General features: G+C 36.9%; 1 protein-coding gene across 14 annotated transcripts in view; it reads right to left on the bottom strand.

Annotated features, from left to right (window-relative positions):
- UTRN (utrophin) overlaps positions 1–23,503 on the bottom strand; it is a 616,684-nt gene that overhangs the window by 358,191 nt on the left and 234,990 nt on the right. For all 14 annotated transcript variants that reach the window (XR_010323082.1, XM_064291826.1, XM_023551169.2 and 11 more), the window contains 8 exons: positions 20,393–20,566; positions 17,932–18,087; positions 12,949–13,119; positions 6,006–6,185; positions 4,725–4,853; positions 4,251–4,421; positions 1,598–1,759; positions 1,028–1,165 (listed from right to left, as the gene is read on the bottom strand). Coding sequence is in view for 13 of the 14 variants with exons in the window: in XM_064291826.1 (XP_064147896.1) it covers positions 1,028–1,165; positions 1,598–1,759; positions 4,251–4,421; positions 4,725–4,853; positions 6,006–6,185; positions 12,949–13,119; positions 17,932–18,087; positions 20,393–20,566 (1,281 nt within the window). In the remaining variant the exon portion in view is untranslated. The remainder of the gene's footprint in view (positions 1–1,027; positions 1,166–1,597; positions 1,760–4,250; positions 4,422–4,724; positions 4,854–6,005; positions 6,186–12,948; positions 13,120–17,931; positions 18,088–20,392; positions 20,567–23,503) is intronic.

The following is a 23,503-nucleotide window of genomic DNA, read 5'->3' as shown; positions in this document are numbered from 1 at the left end:
AATAGCCGGCACAGCAAGGACGGTATGAGACCCATCACAAGGTCACAGACTGGGATCATTTACTCAGTTCTAACATCATTAAATAAAACTGATTCTAGAAGGGATTACCGAAGAACAGGCCACTGGGGAATGCCAGCACACTTGCACCTGGGAAGACTGCCATTAAAAAGGAGGCTGGTAGAGAATCTGTTTCTAGAATATAAATTACAGTATATCAGTTTCAAAAATTTATTTATAAACTAGAATTTTTTTTTAAGTGGCCAAGACTTCCACATTTAAGAGTACAGACTGCAGAAGGAAGTCACTAGTGATAGAAACAGATCCCCTCTAGGTCCAGAACATAATGAGAGACGCAAAAGGGATAGCCCAAGCAGCCCCTGGTGGCACAAGGGTTAAGCACTCAGCTGCTAACCAAAACGTTGGTGGTGAACCTACCCAGTGCCTCCTTGGGAAAAAGACCTGGTGATCTCCTCCCATATAGATTACAGCCTAGAAAACCCTCTAGAGCTGTTCTACTCTGTCACATGGGGTCACTATGAGCCAAAATCAACTCAACGGCATACCAATACAGTAGTAAGCAAAATATAAGATTGTACAGATACAAACCCCCCCAATCTTAAGCAAAAGAAAGAGCCAATAATAAGAATTTACATTCCTATTTTCTTTGAGTCCTGTTCCTTCAAAAAAATATAAACATATATTTCTATAATATATAAACCGAAAAAAACAAACCCATTGCCATGGAGTCGATTCCAACTCATAGCGACCCTATAAGGACAGAGTAGAACTACCCCACAGAGTTTCCAAGGAGTGCCTGGTGGATTCAAGCTGCAGACCTTTTGGTTAGCAGCTGTAGCTCTTAACCACCACGCCACCAGGGCTTCCCCGTAATACATACTAGAAAGGAAAAGGAGATGCTATTCCAACTGGTCTGTTTTGAAGTGCCCATGAATGTATGGTCGAACACCTGCACAGCAAGAGCTGAGTAAATTCTCTAAATTCCACAGAGACCTTCCCCTGATAATACCTTCACTTTGTTGTATCTTGTGCGCAGAAGCACTAACTGCAAACGGGTCTTTTCTTTAGTACTATCCTCCATAGGCTGACGTAACATTTGTTCTCCTCTTCGAAGGACTTCCTCAATCTGGGCTCTCTCCTCGTCCATCTGAATGTTGAAAAGGAAAAAAATTTACTCAGAGGAACAACGTACAGGGTCACTCTATCAGTTTCCAAGTAGGGCTAGCTTACAAAGTACAGTATAAATCAAGCTATGTTCATCTAAATGATATACAACAAAAAAACTCATGTTTTTCTTAAAATATTTTATTACTTTAAATTCACACAGAAAGGCTAATTTAGGAGATGTGAGATGATACAAAGGCTGAACTCAGCAGGGGAGCATGTTTATTTTACATTTTTAAGCATTACACAGATCACTTGCCAAATCTCACATTGACACTCATCAGAAATTCATGTTTGGATCTGTTCTGTCGTGTTTAGCAGATTATTTGGGCAAACATTATTGATATTAAAAAACAAACTGAACAGATAGAAAAAAATGAGAACACCATGGTTCTGAAAATCTCCTTAAACCAACCTTTTCATCTCCATCACTGGATTCCAAGTGTTTCTCCACAATATTTAACATATTCTGTATGTCACTTTCTAATCTGTCCAAGTCAGAGGAAGGTGCACAAGCTTCAAATGTCTCTGTGCCCACCAAGTACTGGTATGATAACGGTTCCTGGTCAATTAGCAACTGTAGAAGGAAAACAGTTCTCTTTAAAGATATTCTTAACCCGATCTTCCATCATACTCCAAGGAATGAGGTGTCAAGAAGGAACCTGCATTCATGTGAATTTAGCAATGATTTTACTAATTGAAGCTTCTCTGAATTACTCATTTTCCTCAAATTCTAGCCAGGGATGTGAGTAGTGTCCAGTTCACTGGCTGCCTGGAATGCCAGGTGGAAGATTCTGAGACCACATGTAAACACAGCAGAAAATCAGGCCATGAGCCAAAAGCCACCCCTGCTGCAGGAATGAAGACTGGCCACCACCTGTGCAGGTACATCCTACAGAATGTCTCTTTGCTTAACTTTTCCCAGAAGAAGGTCCCTTGGATTCTGATATTCCAACTTCATAAAACAAAAACTAAGCACACTGCTGTCGAGTAAATGTCAACTCATGGCGACCCCATGTGTTACCGATTAGAACTGCTCCATAGGATTTTCTCAGCTATAATCTTTACAGAAGCAGATCACCAGGCCTGTCTTACATGGCACCACCGGGTGGGTTCAAACCACCAATGTTTATGTTGGTAGTCCAGCACAAACCACTTGCACCAGCCACCAAACTTCATAGAAGTACGTATTTCTCAGTGTAATATTTTCCAGTTAATGTGTACACAGAACAACTTTATGTGACTAAAACTCAATGCAACAATTTGAAAAAAACTAAACGCAGCAAAATATTTTCCACTGTTGACTGTGGGAAAACCAGCACTCTCACACACTGATTAGAGAAGTATAAGCTGAAACAAACTTTCTGTGGGATTACTTATAATATCTATTTAACAGCCTTTATATACACATATTTTGCAACCATTTCAAGGAATTCTAAGATATGATCCTAAGGACATATTAAGAGATGAGCATAAAGATATGGATAAAAATATTTCAAGGAAGCAATATTTACAAGGAAACCCTGGCGGCATAGTGGTTAAGAGCTATGGCTGCTAACCATAAGGCTGGCAGTCCAAATCCACCAGGCACTCCTTGGAAACCCTATGGGGGCAGCTCTACTCTGTCCTATAGGGTCACTATGAATCAGAATTGACTTGATGGCATTGGGTTTGGTTTGAGTTTTAATATTTACAAAAGGACAATAAAAATGGAATACTTAGGAAATTATAACAAATACCGTAATGGAATGTCCGATAACCATTAAAAACCACGTCACAGGAGAAAATACAAACATGCAGAAATTTTTATATCTTTAATATCACGTACATGTAAATAAGAATAGACACACATGCCAAAATGTTAACAGAGACTATTTATGGAGATGATGGTAATTTTGTTTCTATGTACTTTCCCCTCACACCACACCTGGGACTTATACATAATTTTTTATACCAAGGAAAACCTACCATAAAGTTACTAAAATAAATAAAATGAACTTACGTAAGGAGGTAAGGTCGAAGCTAAGGAGAAAAGGGGTAAAATAAGAGTTTCTGCTTGTTTTCTTTAGTTTATGCATAATCTAAGTATAATCATAGCCTGAAAAGGATAGTTTGGCCTATTAGATCAGATATTTTACACTAAAGGAGGGTTAGGCAATTGTTTACCTCCCAGAAAAAGAAGGTCCTTCTTTCTGGATAAATAATTTCAACGCACAACCCTCTAGAAGTTAAATTAACTGAATACTCAAAAAATGCCATCCTGTGTGCACAGTTGGGCTTCTTAAAAACTCAGAACCCTCTGTAAGAATAAACACCTGGTTTAAATGACCCCCAAAATCAGCTATGTATGCTTCTAGCAAACTGTCAGAAAGTTTTCATCTTTTCAACTTAACATTTACTGAGCAGACACTATATGCCAGGCCTTGGGAACACTACAAAAAATGTTTAATTTTCTCCCATCATGACACAAGGGTTAACGAGAGAGAGAGAGAATGAGAAATATACATACACACATTCAGAGAAAAATAACAGCAGAAATAACACTTTTTTTTAAAGGAAAGCACTCATTATCCTCTTATTTAAATTTATAATGCTCCTTTTAAAATTCAGAAAATCAGAAAGGCCCTTCTGCATCAGGCCTAAATTGAGACTTTTAAATCTGTCAACATATAAAACACAAAAAGGAAGATCGAGTTTACCATACATGTGGCATGAATACATATATAAAATAACCCACTGCCATTGAGTCGATTCCAACTCATGACTGTAAAATTATGAGATTAATACTCATGCCTATGTTGGAAATTAGTCTCATTATTTCATAGTCAATTTTAACATTCAACTGAGTTTCTGAAACCTATTCTCAAATGGTTTATTTTCTCCCTTACAAATTTCTTGTTTATACTCCCTTATATGCACAATAAGCAAGAACAAATACTCCATTCAAAGAAAATACGGTGGGATCATAATTTTAATTTTAAAAATTTGGATTGTATACTATACAATCACATATCATTTAGACACATACACATAGGAAAATGATTTTCTATAAAAACGAAATTACTTACTTTGGCACTTTTGATATGTTGAGACACCTTTTCAAAGTTTCTATTCAGTTCAGCTAACTTTGGTTCTACAAGCTCTCTACTTGAGCCTCCACGAGCACTCATCAAAATAATGGCTTGGTCACGGACATTTTCAACTTGGAGATTAGCATCATCCACCTCAGATACTAACCGCTAGTTGTAAGAAAACACAAAATTATCACATGGGAAAAAACAAAACCAAACAATGGTATGCTGCTTTAAATAATGTCTGGGATTCCTAACGAAGAGATTCTAGCACATTCAACCTGAGTAAGAGCTAGCCGTTTTCATATAAGACTCAATATAGACCTCAGTTTCTCCTACCAAAATAAAAGTTAATCAATGTGCTGCATGGGAAGAACATAGCCACACGTAACTCTGAGACTTCACAAGAGAAAAGACTGCAGCAAAACGTTCCCCTCCCAATAGCATAACTGATTTTTCCACGTTTGCTACCTTCACAATTTCTTCCCGTTTACTTGCTGGTTTTTTTTCAATCTCATCCAACAGAGCTTCAGCTTGATAAAGCCAGGTACTTATGTGAGCAACATTTCCATCAAATATTTCCAGCTGGTTCTGATGGCTCTACAAAGTAATGAATGAAATGTTGATATGATCATATGAAATATGTAAGACAATAGCCTTAGAAGATACTTCCAAGGCCTTCAAAGACCAAAATTTTATGCTGAAATAAAGGTTTTCACCTTCCTGCAAATTCTTCCCCAGTGAATAAACCTAAATAATAATTCCTAAAAATGTTATAGTTAAGTATTTTTAGAATGTATTTGATTTAGACCTCAGTACAATAAAAAGCTGGAGAATAATAAAAGATGAAAGCTTTTTTTCAAATTTATCTCTCTTATTCTCACTTTTTAAATTTCAAATGATCTCATTTACCTTTCTTTGATCATATTTTTTAAAATAATTCATGTAAGGAAGCAATAACATAAAAAGAATAATTAAAATATGAATTAAGAGAATGAAAAGACAAGCGACAGATGAGGAGAAAATATACAAAGAACCCTTAAAACTCAACAATGATAAAACATACAACCCAACTAGAAAATGGGCAAAAGATCTGAACAGACACCTCACCAAAGAAGACATACAGATGGCAAATAAGCATATGCAAAGATGCTCAATATCATATGTCATTGTTGTTGCTGTTGTTTGCTATCGAGTAGATTCTGACTCATAGCAACTCTACAGGACAGAATAAAAGTGCCCTCATAGGGTTTCCTAGGCTATAATCTTTATGAAAGCAGATTGCTACATCTTTCTCCTGTGGAGCAGCTGGTAGGTTCAAAATTTCAACCTTTCTGTTAACAGCCAAGCACTTAACCACTGGGCCACCAGGGTCCTTCATATATCATTAAGAAATTACAAACTTAAACAGCAATGAGTTACCATTACATGCCTGTTAGAATGGCTAAAATTCAAAACACTGACAACACCAAATGTTGGCAAGGATTTGGAGCAATAAGAATTATTAAAATATTAAAGTATAAATTTCTGTATCATGACTATTTTATTCTTTAATAAAAATATTGTGAGCTATTTCTAGTTAGTATCTTTTCAAAGGAAAAACAAAATATATTCTAATGAAATTAATCTACAAACAAGAAATTATTCTGACACACAGAAAATGGGATTTGGAGTTCTCATCAAAACTATATTACTTTTAAAAATCAAAAGGCTAGAAGAAAGTTGCATCATTAAATTTTTCATGAAACATACCATTAAGGTATTGCACCAATCCTCAGTCCAGGTGCGAACTCGGCTCCATCCAGCATTAAGAACACAGAGCTTCTCTTCTAAAATAGTCTCGCTGCCCTCTATCAAGTTCTGAAGGGCAGCACTACTCTCTGTGATAGTATTTAAATCAGCTTTTTTCTTTTCCAGATCCTTTAGAACATTCTAGAAAATAAAAATACAAAGTCTCACTTGATCTTTCACAATATTATAAAAGTTTATACAACCTTCCTTTTTTTTTTTTTTTTTTTTTTAACTTTTCTTCCACATAAACGAAATAGTCCGTGGCTCCCTAGGTAATTTACAATACGTCAAGGGTTTACAAAACCCCACAACTTATTAACATGGTGAGAGTTCTTAGGTTCCTAATGAAAATTAAAAATTTTAACTACACAAATACCAAAGAATGTAACAAACTCAAATGTGGAAAATGTAATTATTTCATTTAAGTATAAATTCTATTTACTATGCATACACATATACATACACACACACACACACACTCCAATTATCTTCATCATTAGCTCTGGACATAAAAGTTGGCCAAGTATAAATATCACAAAACTCACAATTCTGAAAAACTTCTTAGTAAATTTATCTTCTAGACTACAAGAAGGAACTACTTACAAATTCTGTAATTATAAGGATTACATCCTGTAATTACATGACTTAATATATAATCTGTGGTATAAACATTATATAAAATATTTCATCTTTAGGAAATCATAGAACTATCATGTCTAAGCTACAGTCTTATAATTGTTCTAATATGCAAAGATAACACTCCGAAGGTATGAGCATAATCTTATTCACACATTCAGAAGTCTTACCAGGCATATAATCAAGGAATTACAAAGGGAATATCAGGTTCCATGATAAAAGCTACAAAGTTCTTTCAATTAAAATGCAGCATGTACACATTCAACCTACTTCTATTGTATCTTTCTAAAACCAGCATTTAAGCCAATCACTTCAAGGAGCTCAAGTTTTTACTTAAATCTCACATCAAGTCACATTTTGGAAGGCATAAGAAAATGACAAATTCACACTAAGTAAGTGCAGGTTTGAACACTCACTTGGACATGTCAATAAGTGGTATATTTATAAACATACTAAAGTATTTCTTTCAAGCATTATTCTCCAGCAAGGAAAGGAAAAAAAAAAGAAAACAGAATACCCACAACCAGATTCTCTGCAGCTAAGATATCTTATATTCCCTCAGAGGCTATTTATTGAACAACTAGTCTTTAATAGGAGCCCTGGTGGTCTAGTGGTTAAAAGCTCAGCTGCTAAGCAAAAGGTCAGCAGTTCAAATCCATCAGCCGCTCTTTGGAAATCCTATGGAGCAGTTCTACCCTGTCCTACAGGGTTGCTATGAGTCAGAATTGACTCGACAGCAACTGGTTTGGTTTTTTTAGTTTTAGTCTTTAATTACTAAAAGAAAGTAAATTTAAATAGTACACATGCTATCTACATTATTTTATTGTACAGAAAATAATTACACTGAAAATAATGCTGTTTAAGCTATGGAATAAAATGCAATTTAAGTTCAGGAATGAAAATGCTATTTATGTTTTGCACTGAAAGTAATTTTAGGTTATTTTTAGGAGAAAATGCATTAAAATGTTGTGAAACAGGCATGCATGTTCCTTACATCTGAATACACAAAGTTAAAAAGATGGGTGATAATATTACATATTGGTTTTTCGTTTGATTTGCTTTACTGAAGAGAACGTGCTCTGAATTGGTGATCTGTATATACCAGCTTCATTATTTCAAACCTGAATTAAGATTAAATGGAAATTTAAGAGTGTATTTTTTTTCCAGAAGAGAACAAGTTTATCATTATCTACATTCTTTAACTGAAAAATTACAATTACATGAAAATTAATTAGTGAGTGAAAAAGATAGTTCATTAAAATTAAACATACAAAAATCAACACCACCTATGTACCAGATATAAGCAATTGGGAAAAAAAAAGAGAAGAAACAAAAACACACTTCTCATGTAGCAATAAAAACAAAATAAATATGTAAGAATAAATTTCATTGCATATATACATAACATTCGTGAAAAAAAAAGCAAAACATTATGTAAGGATGTAAAAGAATACCATGTGACTAAAAAGACTTGATGTAATAAAGATGTTAATTCCCCTCAAAACAAATCTATAAATTTAAGGCAATTCAAATAAAAATTTCCAAACAGAATTTTTTAAGAACTTGAGAATAATACATCTAAAGCTCATATAAAAGTATGTATTAAAAAAGAAGCATAATCTTAGCTCAAGTATACACTTGAGACAAGGTGGGCAGCTGCTGTCTGGAGTCGAAACGAGAAGGCAGAGGCGGGTAGGAGCTGGTTGAATGGACACAGGAAATACAGGGTGGAGAGAAGGAGTGTGCTGTCACATTATAGGGAGACCAACTAGGGACACATAACAATGTGTAAATAAGTTTTTGTATGAGAAACTGATTTGAATCGTGAACTTTCACTTAAAGCACTATATATATATATATATATTTAATTAAATATAAAAAAAGCACAAAAACACAGAACCCATTAACTACTACATGTTAAAATATATTGTAAAGCTACACTGAACAAACAGTTGAAGAATCGGTGTATTTTAGAACGTGGAAAACGGAAATGGAAAAGAAACCAAAGAAAAGCAAAAGGTAAATAAGAATATATGGATTTAACACGTCAAAACAGCGAGGGAAGGGTTGATTACTCAATACACAGTGCTGAGATAACTGGTTAACTATTTGGAAAAAAAGGTTAGAGCCTGACCTCATGACATACACGAAAATAAATTCCAGAAGGATTAAAGCATTAAAGGTAAAAAAGATGAAAATATAAAAGAGCTAGAAGAAAATATAATAATTACATAATCTTGGAGTAGCGTTGGTTTTTCCAAGCACTAAAGGCAGAAATAATGAAGAAAAAGATGGATTTTATTCTTCAAAAAAATACAGTAACAGGACTTAAAAACATACAGAACAGAAAAGAACTTATAGTAGCTAAAAAAGATTTACAACAATATATAACACAGTAAGCATTAATAATCGTAATGGGAAAACAGCTCTAAAATTAAAAGACCAAACTGGTGACAGAAAAATGGGCAGAACAATAGGAAAATGCAATTATAAAAAGAGAACTACGATGGCCTATAAATGTATGGAAAACATTCTAATTATATAACCAAAACATATTTGCCTACCATTGTCAAAGCCGTAGTTAAAACAAGCAAGTGGGAATTCTCATTTGCAGCTGGTGGCTACATTTCTGAAGAACAATTTCATAATATGTGTAAGACTTCAAAATGGATATATCCATTAACCCAATAATTTTAGGGTTCAGAATTTATCCTCAGGAAATAATTATGAATGGATGCTATGATTGAACTTCAAGTATGTTCACCACAGCATTATTCACAATAGTGAAAGCTGATAATAACGGACATGAATGGAGCAATGGGACAATAAAAAATGAAACACAATGCAATGAAAAACTACATATTTCCAATAGTCCCGGGGGAAGGACACCATGCTTGGTGAAGTAGAGGGTCAGGGAAAAAGAGGCAGATCCTCAAGGAGATGGATTAACACAGTGGCTACAAGAATGGGCTTAAGCATAACAGCGATGGTGAGAATGGTGCAGGATGGGGCAGTGTTTCGTTCTGTTGTACATAGGGTCGCTATGAGCCTGAGCCTACTCAACAGCACCTAGCAACAACATACAAAAACAGTCATAGGTAAAGAAAAATGCTAAAGACGTAAGGTTTTAAAAGAAGGTCATGAGACACTAAGGAAAACATAATTCTTCTTAAATATATGCATGTGAAAGTACGTATCTATGTGTCTATAAAAAACTGAGATAACGGGATATTCTTTGATTATAGGTGAGTTTTTGCTTCTGTCTTTTTTGTATCACACTACCCAAACTGACATGTTACCAATAAGAAAATAATGGTTTTTGAACTGTATTATATATAAAGAAGATCACATTTCCTTGAAAAACATAAATTTAACAAAAATAAAGTTTGATGCCTTTGTTTTGCATTCCCCCACCATACATCCATGACTTCCAATCTTCATCATTGCCTTCATATAGCCCTTTCTCCACCTCCATTTCACTGCACACAGCTCATGGCAGAATCACACTTTTCAAGAGCAATTTTCAAAAGTGAGAACATTCTCTTCAGTGCCTAGTATCTTGGCTTTCGATCCTCATGTGTTATCTCCACAGAGGCTTCAAATTAAGAAAGAGCTGTATCACCACACTACCTCACAGCACCTTCTCTTCACTGCCCACAAGCAAGCAGAATGTCAAAACTGATACTTGTGGCTTTGCGTAAATTTCTACTTCCGTATCAGTAATATACTTTCAACGCTATCTCTAGTATACATGCTTCTTTCTTAGGAAATAAATTTAGGAAAACGGGATGCCTTGATAAAAGAACTACTTTGTGTTCCATTCAATTCTTTGCCCACCTCAGAAGAAAGAACTGGCAAATCGACTCTCATCTTTGTAGCTGTGATTTCAAAGTGACTATAGGGCTAAATGAAATCGACTTGACGGCACTGGGTATAGGGCTAACTGTCAGAATCGACTCCATGACAGTGGGTTCAGTGGGTGGTACAGGGCTAAAGAAAACTCTTCAATCTTTTATTGATTATTTTTAAAATTCTTTTCCTCTGTAATTTACATGACTTAGTTTCCAATAAAAAAGTAAGTAATTGGTTAAAAAAAATTATTAAAGAAGAATTAAATTCAGCACAATACTTTGCAAAGACTGAGTACTAAAAAAATGTCACACAACTATTGGTCTCTTCCTGTACAGAGCAAAGAAGAGTGAAGACAATCAAAGTCTCAAGGAAATAATTAGTCCAAAGGACTAACGGACCACAAGAACTATAGCCTCCACTAACTTGAATCCAGAAGAACTAGATGGTGCCCAGCTACCATTACCTACAGCCCTGAGCAGGATGACAGTAGGTCCTGGACAGAGTGGGACAAAAATATAGAACAAAATTAAAATTCATTAAACCCTCAAGATTACGGCCCTTAGACACCCTTCAATCCTGGAATTAAACCCACTCTGGGAGATCGCCTTTCAGCCAAACAACAGACAGGCCTATAAAGCAAACGAAAACACCCGTGAGGAATATGCTTCTCAGATTAACCACATGAGACCAAAAGGACAGCATGTGCCCAAAAACAAAGTTCAGGAGGCAGAAAGGGGCAGGAAAGATGGGCAAATGTAAACAAGAAACTCAAGGAGAAAGTTGGTAGAGTGCTATCACATTGAGGGGACTGCAACTAGTGTCACAGAACAAAATGTGTACAAACTGTTGAAAGGGAAACTAATCTGCTCTGTAAACTTTCACCCAAACCACAATAAAATATTTTTAAAAAATTAATCAAACCCCTTGTGTGACAGATATATTGAAAACAACAAAAAGAGTAGCTGCTGGGGCTACTTATGTACAACCAAATACTTTATGGGATTTGGTTTAGGGTCATGGTTTCATGGGACATCCCTGTTAATTGGCCTGGTAACATGTTCAGTGCTTCTGTTCTACCTTCTAGTTTGTTGCATAGTGCCTGGAGTCTTAAAAGCTTGAAGTAGACATTCAAGGTACAACAATTAGTCTCTATTCACCTGGAGAAACAGAGGAAGAAGCAGAGTCAGGAATAGGAGGAGGAAATGGAATGTATGGCTAATTATCTCCATGAACAAACTATCATCTCCTTTGCCATGAGACCAGAAGATACTGAATAGTGCCTGGCTATCATTACTGAACATTTTGCTCAAAGATTCTATAGAAGAATCCTGATTTAAAATAAGGGGTGGGGAGGGGGAATGCAGAACAAAATTGCAAATTCTCATGGAGTCCCTATTTTCTGGAGCCATGGAGGCTGGATGAACTCCTGAAACTATTGTCTTGAAACAACCTTTAAACCTTAAACCAAAAACATCCCCTCAAGTCTTCCTTAAACTAAACAATACTTGAGCTTAACTAGTAAAGAATGCCTGCCTAGAGCACTGTGCTCTATTAAGATATATCTTTATAGGATCAAACTGACAATGACAACTCAAAAGATTAGGTAGGAAAACTTAGAGGGTAGTGTGTTTATGCTAATGGGGGAGGAAGAACTCAGAAAAGGAAGGTGAGAATGGTTGTACAACTCAAAGAATGTGATCAATGTCACTAATCGTACATGCAGAAATTATTGAATTGGTGTATATTCTACTGTGCATATTCTCAACAAAAACAAAATAAATTAAAAAAAAGAATGAACCAAATCCCATTTTTCTTCTTACATCTGACAATGACTACATTCAGATAACTGTGCTTTCACAAGAAGAAAAGGCTTAATGACCGTCTACAGACTACTGCTCCCTGGCTAAGGCCACCTTTGTGCTGTTGTGACATGCAAGTGGCAAAGGACACATGGCTTTCTCTTTTATCCCAGGCAGGCATGAGGCTCAGATTTCTAACAGATGGAAAATAGTGGGATAATGGCTTTCTACACAGTTCAATGTATTTCAGACAAATTTCCTTGCGTTAAACTGTATTTCATGCACTGACTCTTGGGATGAAGATTCAAAAAAAAACAGTCACTAATTTGAAAGCAGTAATTATAATGTTTTCAAATACCATACAAGCATAACCTCTGTAAAGGCCTTGATTATCTACGTGAATGTAACACTTTTGGAATCAAGATAAAATATCTTGTTAAAATTGTTGTTTTTTAAAAAATATTCTTCTTTCTTAGGACTACAGAGGAAACGGAAAAAAGAAGAAGGCTACACACATTTAATATAAAATGGAGGGAATCGACATCCACCCAGGTTGCCCTGAACAAATGCCACAGGTAACACTGTCATAATGGTGGTGCACTGGAACTGTAACTTACTTTAGCCCAGGAAATTTCTGTATCCAAGTCACAAAGCAAACCTTCTGAAGTGGATTTCTGTACCAATTCAGCTTCTGTAACAGAAAGCCAGTCAGAGAGAGAAGCAGCCTCTTTCTTCATCTTCCGGGCCAACTGTGATGCTCTTTCCAGATCTTGTTTTCCCTCTGTCACCTGAAAAGGAGAAAGAGTGAAAGTCAGGGGGTGGGACATGAATGGGAATGGATCAGAATATTAGCTGAAGATCCAAACTGATTCATATTTAACCTCCAATATATACATAATAAAGGAGCCCTGGAGGCACAATGGTTAAGCACTCAGCTGCTAACTGAAAGGCTGGTGGTTGGAACCCACCCAGCAGGTCCACAGAGTACTGTGCTCTATTAAGATATATCTGTATAGGGTCAAACTGACAAAATGCTAGAAACAGAAATACTAAATGATACAGCAATCCCATTCCTAGTTACATATCCTAGAGAGATAAGAGCAGTGAGATAAATAACATACGCACAGCCATGTTCATTGCAGCATCAGTCACAATAGTAAAAGACAGAAACAACCGAAGTGTCCATCAACGGATAAATGGATAAACAACTGTGTTACATACACACAATGAAATGCTACACAACAATAAAGAGTAATAATGAGTCGGCAAAGCATAACATGGATAAATCTGGATGAAAGAAAAGGACAAATATTGTACAATAGCACTTTTATTAAAAAGTCAAGAATAGGTGTGCACATAGAAAGCAACGTTCTCTGATGGTTACCAGGGATGGGGGGGGGGATCACTTATTACATATAGAAGACAATTAATTCTGGTGAAGGGAAAGGCAATACCAGTACCGGAGAAGTCAGCACAATGGGACCAAGGCAAATGAAGAAACTGAGACGCATTTAAGAATAAAGGACAACTATGGTAAATGCTGTAACACATACAATTCTGTAACAACAGTAATAACCAAAAATTTGTGAGTGGTTACCTAGGTAGGTATGTATGCTATATAGATGTGCGGGGGGCGGGGGCATATGGAAGTACATGCATGTGTGTACATAGGTATAGTTGCGGGCATCTGTATATACATACTCGTATTGCCACATATATATTCATATATATAATAGAGCCCATGAGGTCACAGTTATGGAAACTTCTTAGACATATCCAAACATCTCATGGGACTGAGTTACTGGGCTTCAAGGTTAAGAACCATAGTCTTGGGGGACATCTAGGTTACCTGGCGTAACATAGTTTATAAAGATAATGTTGTACATCCTAGTTTGGTGAGTAGCATCTGGGTCTTAAAAGCTTGTAAGTGGCCATCTAAAGTGCTACTGGTCTCTTCCTGTGTGGAGCAAAGGAGAGTGAAGGATATCAAAGATCATGGAAGCTATCAGTCCACAGGACTAATGACCCACGTGAATCACAGCCTCCCCTAGCCTGAGACTGGAAGAACTAGATAGTGCCTGGCTACCACTACACCATCCTCTCTGACCAGAGACACAACAGAAGGTTCCTGGGGTTAGCACTGGAGAAAAATGTAAAACAAAACTCAGCTTCATAAAAAAAAAAAAACCAGACTGATAGAGACAAGAGGAACCCCTGAGACTATTGCCCTAAGACACTCTTTTAACCTGGAACTGAAGTCACTCCTGGAGGTCACCTTTCAGCAAAATAATAAACTGGTCTATAAAATAAACAGGAACACCCATGAGGAATGTGCTTCTTAAAACAATCAATTATAGGAGACCAAAAGGGCAACATTTGCCCTTGAAGAGAAGGCAAGGACAGGCAGGGAAACTGGAGGGATGCAAACGGGGAAGACAGGGTGGAAATGAAGATTGCTAATACACTGCAGGGATAGCAACCAACGTCATGGAACAACTTGTATATGAATTGTTGAACAGGAAACTAATTTGCTATGGAAACTTTCACCCAAAGCAAGAAAATAAAAATATGTATCCCAGTGCCATCGAGTCGATTCCAACTCAGGATATCATAACACAACCCATAAAAAAATGAGTTCTTACTTTTATGTGCATATATGTATAGGGAATAACATTAAGTATTAAAGTGATAAATCACAGATGGGGTGAAATTTTCTCAGCTTTATACAATGACATAAAGACTGAACTTGGTTAATAAGTGACATAGATTCTCTATCTTTTTTTCTGGTCCCCTAAGGTTCAATTTTGCTCTTTCATACACCAAGGATTAATTAAAGTCCTTCTTAAAACTGAACTATTTTTTCTACAGAGTTTAACTAAAATTCATAACCCTAAATTAATAGTACCCCATTGCAATTAACTGGAGATGACTAATTGAATTACATTAAAAGATAGTATGAATTCAAATGATATTTATCTGACTTTGACAAGCCCAGGCAGCTACAGATGCATCATAAAATTTCATGCTACCAAAGATTTGTATACACCTGGAAGATAATTATTTACAGCTCAATTTATAACAATTTATACTTTTCTCAATTTGATCAATATACATTAAGATGTACTGCATACTGAATTACGCAGTATCAGGTTTTATATCTTGTACCTAGCCATTTATCCCCTCTACCTCTTGAATATTCAACCCTTCCCTCTCAACTGAATCGTTCCCATCAGCTATTAAACACACTGAAGTCTCTCACACTCAAAAAAACTTACTTTTTTTTCTTTAGCCCCACTTCCTGTAAAGTCATTCGGGCTTCCACTCACACTATTCCACATAAATTGACTTTGCCAAGGTCAGTAAATGATCTTGACAGCAACAGATTGTATGGACATTTTTAATGAGCACTATATTTACCTTTTGAATATACTCAAACAGGTGAGTACACTCAACCTTGAAATACCCTCTTTCCCTAGCCTCCTAGCCCTAAGTGCTCTCCTGGTTTGCCTACCACCTCTTGCAACTCTTATTTTAGGTTCTTTTGCAAGCTCGTCTTCCTCAAATTTCTTACTAAATGATGTCATTCCTGAGTACTTGGTCCAGGGTTTTCTTTTTGCACTATGCCCTCTCCCTAGGCAACCTCAACAACACTGAAAACTTTAATTGCCATTTTTTTTTATACAGATGACTCATAATATTCAGATCTTCTGCCTTGAAAGATTCTCCATACCTGAATAACGGAGTACTTGATATCTCCAATTAACTCTCTCAAAGGCACCTAAAACATCAACATGACCAATACCACACTTAGGATTTCTCCAGGTTCCTGTCTTGCCTTGCGTACACCTATTCCAATGATAACACAATGATCACCAGGTAAGCAAGTCAGAAACCCAGGAGTCAACCTTGATTTCGCCCTCTTCTGCATCACTATAACCAATCACCAAGTCCTATTGATTTCACTTCCTAAATACCTCTAAACTCCATCCACTTCATTGCATCTCCACTGCTCTACCCTAGTTCAAGCCATCATTATCTCTCACCAAGAGTACAATGACTTCCTAACTGGTCTCTCCACATCTACTCTTACCACCCTGCACTCCACCCTCCAGACCGCAGTGAGTAATCTGAGCGTGTTATCTCCCAGCTAATACCTTGCCATGACTGCTTACTGCTCTTAAAACAGAGACTAAAATCTTTTACACAAACTCTGTGACCCTGGCAGGTCTTGTCTCATCCTCTCTCTCCAATGCCATGTTCCCCACACTTTCTTTGTCTGTTCTAGCCACACAAAGGTGCCATGCTGCCTCCTACCACAGGGCCTTTATACATGTTGTTCCATCAGCCTCAAAAGTTTTTCCTCTGGCTTCACCCGGGTTACTCCTCACCTAGGTTATATCCTTCAGATCTTAGCTCAAGCATCATTTTCTCAAGGAAGGCTTTCTAGTTCCATACTCTGCCAAACCCCCTATTACACTCTTAAATCACCCCATACTTTCCTTCACAACACTTCACACAATCTGGCATGACTCTGTGTAGCTACTTGATTAATGTTTTTCTCTTTCACTACTCTTCTCAAGGCATAGCGGTAATTTATATTTCTGCTCACCACAATATCCTTTCTACCTGGTATAACTCCTGGTAAGGCTTCAATTGTGCTGAATGAGCAAATTAATTAACACTAAAGCCATAGTCACAATTAAAATGAGTGGAAAAGCCAGCAATGCCATTCCATCCACAAAATGCCCAGTCAATGGATAAATATAATAATATTTAATCAATAACTTCAGCTGTAAAATATCAAAAAGAAGCTCTATGATGTGTGTTCCAGACATGGACTATATCAAAATACATCATAGCAACAACCATAAACTTGCAGAAATGAGGTCACAATTGTCTAGAAAATATATGAACTGTTTATTCTTAGTAACTGATTTGAAAGTGACAAAATTTCAGCTGGTGTTCTTTAGACTTATGTAAAAATTTCGATTTCACTTCAACTGGAAGTTATTAATATTTAATAACCCAAAAATGACCAAAAACATTACCTAACATCACTTTTCAATATTGCCAAGAATGTTTCAGTTCCACACATCCTTTTGCTTTTCTGGCTTCAAGGCAAAGGTTCTCAATGAGAGAAGACATTAGTCTCTTGAATTCACTCAGTCACTCACACTAAGTGATCTCACAACTCCCCCATGGATTTGCCAGAATACCCAAATTGTCAATGTTTCTTGGAAAGATTTCAATCCTGGTAGATTAATGGGAACTTCCTGTCATTAATATTTATTAGAGTCTTGACATCTTAACATTTCTCAGTAGACTATTAAATTTAGAAATCCAAGAACCAATAACTTGAGTTTACACACAGACTATTATTTGCAGAGTTTTCCTACATTAACTTATTAAATGCCAGTGTCCATTGAAAACTATAAAAATTATGGGAATGATTTAAAACATATATTAATGCCATAAAATTTGAACATGCATTGTCTAAAAGGTGAAATTTAAAAATACATAAATGAGAAAGAGACAGAGAATGAGCAAACGAGAGAGAGACACAGATAGAAAGAGAAGGACAGCGGGGTTATGCTCCTCACCTGGGCACCCAAGTCATTGTAGAGGACCTTCAGAGAAGTCAGTTGCTCATCCATCCCTTTGGGATTATCAGTTTGTTGCTTCTGGACAATGTGCCTTCCTGTTTTGATTACTGTCTCTACTTCAAGCTTGACTTCACTCAAAGTTTTATAGAGTTTCTTAAAGATAAAACAAGACAAAATACATACTGTAGTAAAACTCACTAACCCAGCTGTCCTCAAGTCAATTCTGACTCATGGCGACCCCACCTGTGTCAGAGTAGAACTATGGCCCCATAAGGTTTTCAATGGCTATGATCTTATGGAAGCAGATTGCCAGGCCTTCCTTCCAAGGTGCCTCCTATCGCCCACCGTTCAGTTAGCAACCAAGCACGTTAGCCATCTGCACCACCCAGGAACTGAAAACTTGCTAAATGGAAGCATTTCAGAATATATCTTATACAGACTGACGGTGAAGAACTAACTATGAAATCAAAGTGCATTGTCTTTCTCAGATTTGGTTCAAATGTTGAGTAAAATGAAATCAAGGTCATAATATACTTTTAAAGTCAGATAAGAAATGAATAAACTAATAGAGATAATGTTTGCTTTTTTAAAAACTTGGAATCATGTTTTAAATACTTATAAAAGTACTTTATAACATAAACATTTTTCCTTCATAAAGTAGAAAAATATTAGGACTAAAAATTTAATGTCTATCATGTTTAAAATCAGATTTTTAAAAGTCCTAAATGCTAGAACTAGAAAAAAAAAAAGCCAACACTGGCTATTTCTGGCTGTTGGACCTTTGAATTATTAATTTTTTTTTATTATATTTCTTTGCAGTACCAAGTCCACCACAACGAGCATGTATTAATTACATAATTTAAAAATACATAAAACTCAAAATGTATCACGATGTATAGCACAGTATGAAATCAGAATTTTGTAGCTCAAATTCAGAGCTGTTCTAATACTACCCATTGCCATCAAGTCAATTCTGACTCATAACGACCCTATAGGACAGAGTAGAACTGCCCTATAGAGCTTCCATGAAACCCTGGTTGGTGGTGTAGTGGTTAAGAGCTATAGCTGCTAAACAAAAAGTTGGCAGTTTGAATCCACCAGGTGCTCCCTGAAAACTCAGTGGGGCAGTTCTCCTTCTGTGGAGGAGCTAGTGAGTTCCAATCACTGACCTTTTGGTTAGCAGTCAAACACTTAACCACTGAGCCACCAGGGATCCTTTTACTAGGTACCTGAAGACCAAAAAGCTTTACTCTGGCCAAGTTCTCTTGTCTCCATACATCATGATCTCAACCTGAAAACATTTTACATGGCAATGTCCTATAAGAGACTACCAGACTAAGTTAGGAGCCCTAATGGTACAGTAGTTAAAGGACTCAGGTGCTAATCAAAAGGTCAGTAGTTCAAACCCAACATCCGCTCTGGGGGAGAAAGAGGTGTTTCGGTCTGCTTCCGTAAAGACTTACAGCCCTTAAAACCCTATGAGGCAGTTCTGCTCTACCCTATAGGGTCAGTATGAGTCAGAAGTGATTTGACAGCAGTGGGTTTGGTTTTTTGGTTGGTTTAGACTAAATTAGTAAACAAAGCAAATGCTGTCAAGGACAGCATTTGCTTTGTTTACTACTGTACCCCAGTAAATACATGCAGTAAATACATGCATATATTTTCAAGCGGAAAACTAATTCTAAGATTGTGTCCTCCTAGCCATACTATTTCCACCTTCCATTCAATTGAACTGTAAGTGCAAGACTGAAATAGTAACAAGGCCTTACATATAATTTATTCTTTCATATCTTAGCTTTAACCTTTATAAATTAGAAGCTAAAACTTTAATTTCTAGAGAATGATTTTTTTTTACTCTGTAATATTCCTGATATCCATTCAAAGTATGCTTCTTCTAGCTAACTCAAATACATCTTTTAAAGCTTAACTCATTAGTCATATTCTGCAAGAGACCTTCTCCTAACGTGACACTGGGATTAGAATGAGCATCCTTTGTTTTGTTTTGTCTTCCTTACTCATCTTGTATACATGTCTCTTCTAGTTCCCTTATCTCATCACACTCAGTGGTGTAAGTGGTTAAGTGCTTGGCTACTAATCAAAAAGTTGAAGGTTTGCATCCAACCAGAGGCACCTGAGAAGAAAGGCACAGCAATCTACCTCCGAAAAGCCACCCACTGAAAACCCTATGGAGCACACTTCTATCCTGACACACCTGGGGTTGGAACTGGCTCAACAGCAACCAGTTTGGTTTAGTCTGGATTTCTCCTATCTCTTCTAAGTTGCTTATGGGGAACGACCACACTTCTTATTTTTAACCTGTTTTCCCAAAATCGATCCCTGTGTTTAGCACACTGTAGACTAACAATCGTTAAACAAACCATGTATAAAAGCAGTAGACTTAGCCACAGATTTGGCTGCTGAGAAACACCCAGGATGTGCAAACCACCCACAGCCTCACCATGCACTTGTCCAGGTGGGTCTGTATGACATCTGGGTCCACATCCTTCACATCCAGAATGTGCAGTTCTGCTTTCACCCCATCCAGCACTCGCTTGCAATCAAGCATTCGCTGCTCAAAGTTAGCAGGCTTCTGGAAGAGCTGGAACTTTGTGGATACCTCTCGAAGTTTTCTCTGTTGGCAGAGATGATAATAAGAAGCAACTCAGATCAGAATGATAATCTCTCATTAGATGATATCAGTATAATGAATACTGGTAAAAAAGCTGTAAAATAAAGCACCAACAAAAGCATTCAGTAGCATGACAAAAAATATCTTAAATAATCTTAGTGAGCTAACATGATCACCTAAATTAACTACCTAGCTCCCAGTTCCATGAATTACTTAGCAGTCTTACAAACAACAAAGGCTAAGCTGGTATTTCTGGAATTAAAACTTCATGAACTTTCTCCCCTATTTGAAAAATATAGTTCAGGAACCTAGAACTCAAGAATGACCTTCATTACAGGCTCAGGGTGAAAGTGTCTCATTAACCACTAAGGAACTAAGTGATGCTATGCTCCACGCATGTTCAGCCTGCCTACTGCACCAGCCACCCTAGTGCTGACAAGTGCTCTGTATTAAAGAGAAAGTCTGCTAACCTAAAGGTTGACAGTTCAAACCTACCCAGCAGCTCTGCAGCAGAAAAACCTGGCAATCTGTTCCCATAAAGATTACAGACAAAATGGAAAGATGTTCCTTGCTCATGGATTAGAAGACTTAATACTGTTAAGATGTCAATACTACCCAAAGTTATCTATAGATTCAACACAATCCTGATCAAAATTCCAACAGCTTTCTTTACAAAAATAGAAAAATTAATTCACAATTTTATATGGAATGGCAATAGGCCTCGAATAGCTAAAGCAACATTGAAAGAGAAGAACAAAGTAGAAAGACTCACTCTTCCTAATTTTAAAACTACTATACAGATAAAGTAATCAAAACAGCCTGGTACTGGTATAACAGACAGAAAGGCCAATGGAATAGAACTGAGAATCCAGAAATAAACACACGTATCTGCGGTTGCCTGATTTTTGACAAGGGTGCTAAGTCCATTCGATGGAGAAAGAATAATCTCTTCAATAAAGGGTGCTGGGAAAATTGGATTTCCACATGCAGAAAAATTAAACAGGATGCATGCCTCACACCATATACAAAAACAAATTCAAAGTGGATCAAGGGCCTAAATGTACAAACTAAAACTGTAAAATTGTTTTGTTTTACTGTACTTTAGATGAAAGTTTACAGAACAAATTAGCTCCTCATTAAACAGTATACATATTGTTTTATAACACTGGTTCACAACCCCATGACATGTCAACACTCTCCTTTCTCGACCCTGGGTTCCCTATTACCAGCTTTCCTGTCCCCTCCTGCCTTCTAGTCCTTGCCCCTGGGCTGGTGTGCCCCTTTAGCCTCGTTTTGTTTTATGGTCCTGCCTAATCTTTGGCTGAAGGGTGAACCTCAGGAGTGACTTCATTACTGAGCTAAAAGGGTACCTAGGGGCCATACTCTCAGGGTTTCTTCAGTCTCGTCAGGCCAGTAAGTCTGGTCTTCTTTTGTTGAGTTAGAATTTTGTTCTACATTTGTCTCCAGCTCTGTCTGGGACCCTCTATTGTGATCCCTGTCAGGGCAGTGAGTTGTGGTAGCCCAGCCCCATTTTGCTGTATTGGACTCAGTCTGGTGGAGACCATGGTAGTTGTGGTTCATTAGTCTTTTGGACTAATCTTTCCCTTGTATCTTTAGTTTTCTTCATTCTCCCTTGCTCCCAAAAGTGTGAGACCAGTGGAGTATCTTAGATGGCCACTTACAGGCTTTTATGACCCCAGACACAACTCACCAAAGTAGAATGTAGAATATTTTGTTCATAAACTATGATATGCCAATTCAGCTAAATGTTCCCTGAGACCACGGTCCCCACAGCCCTCAGTCAAGCAGTTCAGTCCCTCAGGGAGTCTGGATATGTCTACGGAGCTTCTATGTTCTTGCCTTGTCCAAATTGTGCTGACTTCCCTAGTATTGTGCACTGTCTTACCCTTCATCAAAGTTAACACTTATCTATTGTCTATTTAGTGTAAAACCATAAAAATCTTAGTAGAAAAAGCAGTGATAATGTTGTCAGGTCCAGCTTTTAACAAGGGATTAGTGGATGGATCTAATATAATAAAAACAGCAAAAGACATAAATAAATAAATAAATAAATGGGGCCTCATAAAAATTAGGAAATCCTGGTGGCGTAGTGGTTAAGTGCTACAGCTGCTAAGGTTGGCAGTTCAAATCTGCTAGGTGCTCCTTGGAAACTCTATGGGGCTATTCTACTCTGTCCTGTAAGGTCGCTACGAGTTGGAATCGACTGGACGGTACTGTGTTTTTGTCATAAAAATTAAAAACTTCTGTTCTTCCAAAGACTTTACAAAAAAAAGTGAAAAGGCAAGCTACTGATTGGGAGAATATCTTCGGGAACCATATATCTGACAAGAATCTAATAACCAAAATATATATAAAACTTTGACAACTTGACAACAGAAAGACAAATAACCCAGTCATAAAATGGGCAAAAGACTTGAATAGACACTTCACCAAAGAGGACACTCAAATGGGCACCAAACACATGAAAAGAAGTTCAGCATAACTACCCATCAAGAGAGATAAAAATAAAAACCACAATGAGATGCCATTTCACTCCCACAAGAATGGCTAAGATTTTTTAAAAAATAGAAAATAACAAATGTTGACAAAAATGTGGAGAAACTGGAACTCTTACTGATTTTTAGTGGAAATGCAAAATGATACACACATGGTGGAAAACAGTGTGATGGTTCCTCAAAAAACTAAAATGAGAACTACCATATGATGCAGCAATTCCACTCCTAGGTATATACCCAAAAGACGTGAAAGCAGAGACTCAGAGACCTGTACACCAATGCTCCTTGCAGCACTATTTGCAATAGCCAAAAGGTAGAAACAACCTAAATATCTACCAACAGGTAAATGGATAAAAAAAAAGTGGTACATACATACAATGGAATACTGCACAAAATCAGTAAATCACAAAAGAACAAAGATTGT

The sequence above is a fragment of the Loxodonta africana genome, chromosome 1 (assembly GCF_030014295.1).
Source record: "Loxodonta africana isolate mLoxAfr1 chromosome 1, mLoxAfr1.hap2, whole genome shotgun sequence".
Lineage (NCBI taxonomy): Eukaryota > Metazoa > Chordata > Mammalia > Proboscidea > Elephantidae > Loxodonta > Loxodonta africana.
This window is presented reverse-complemented; position numbering and strand designations above follow the sequence as displayed.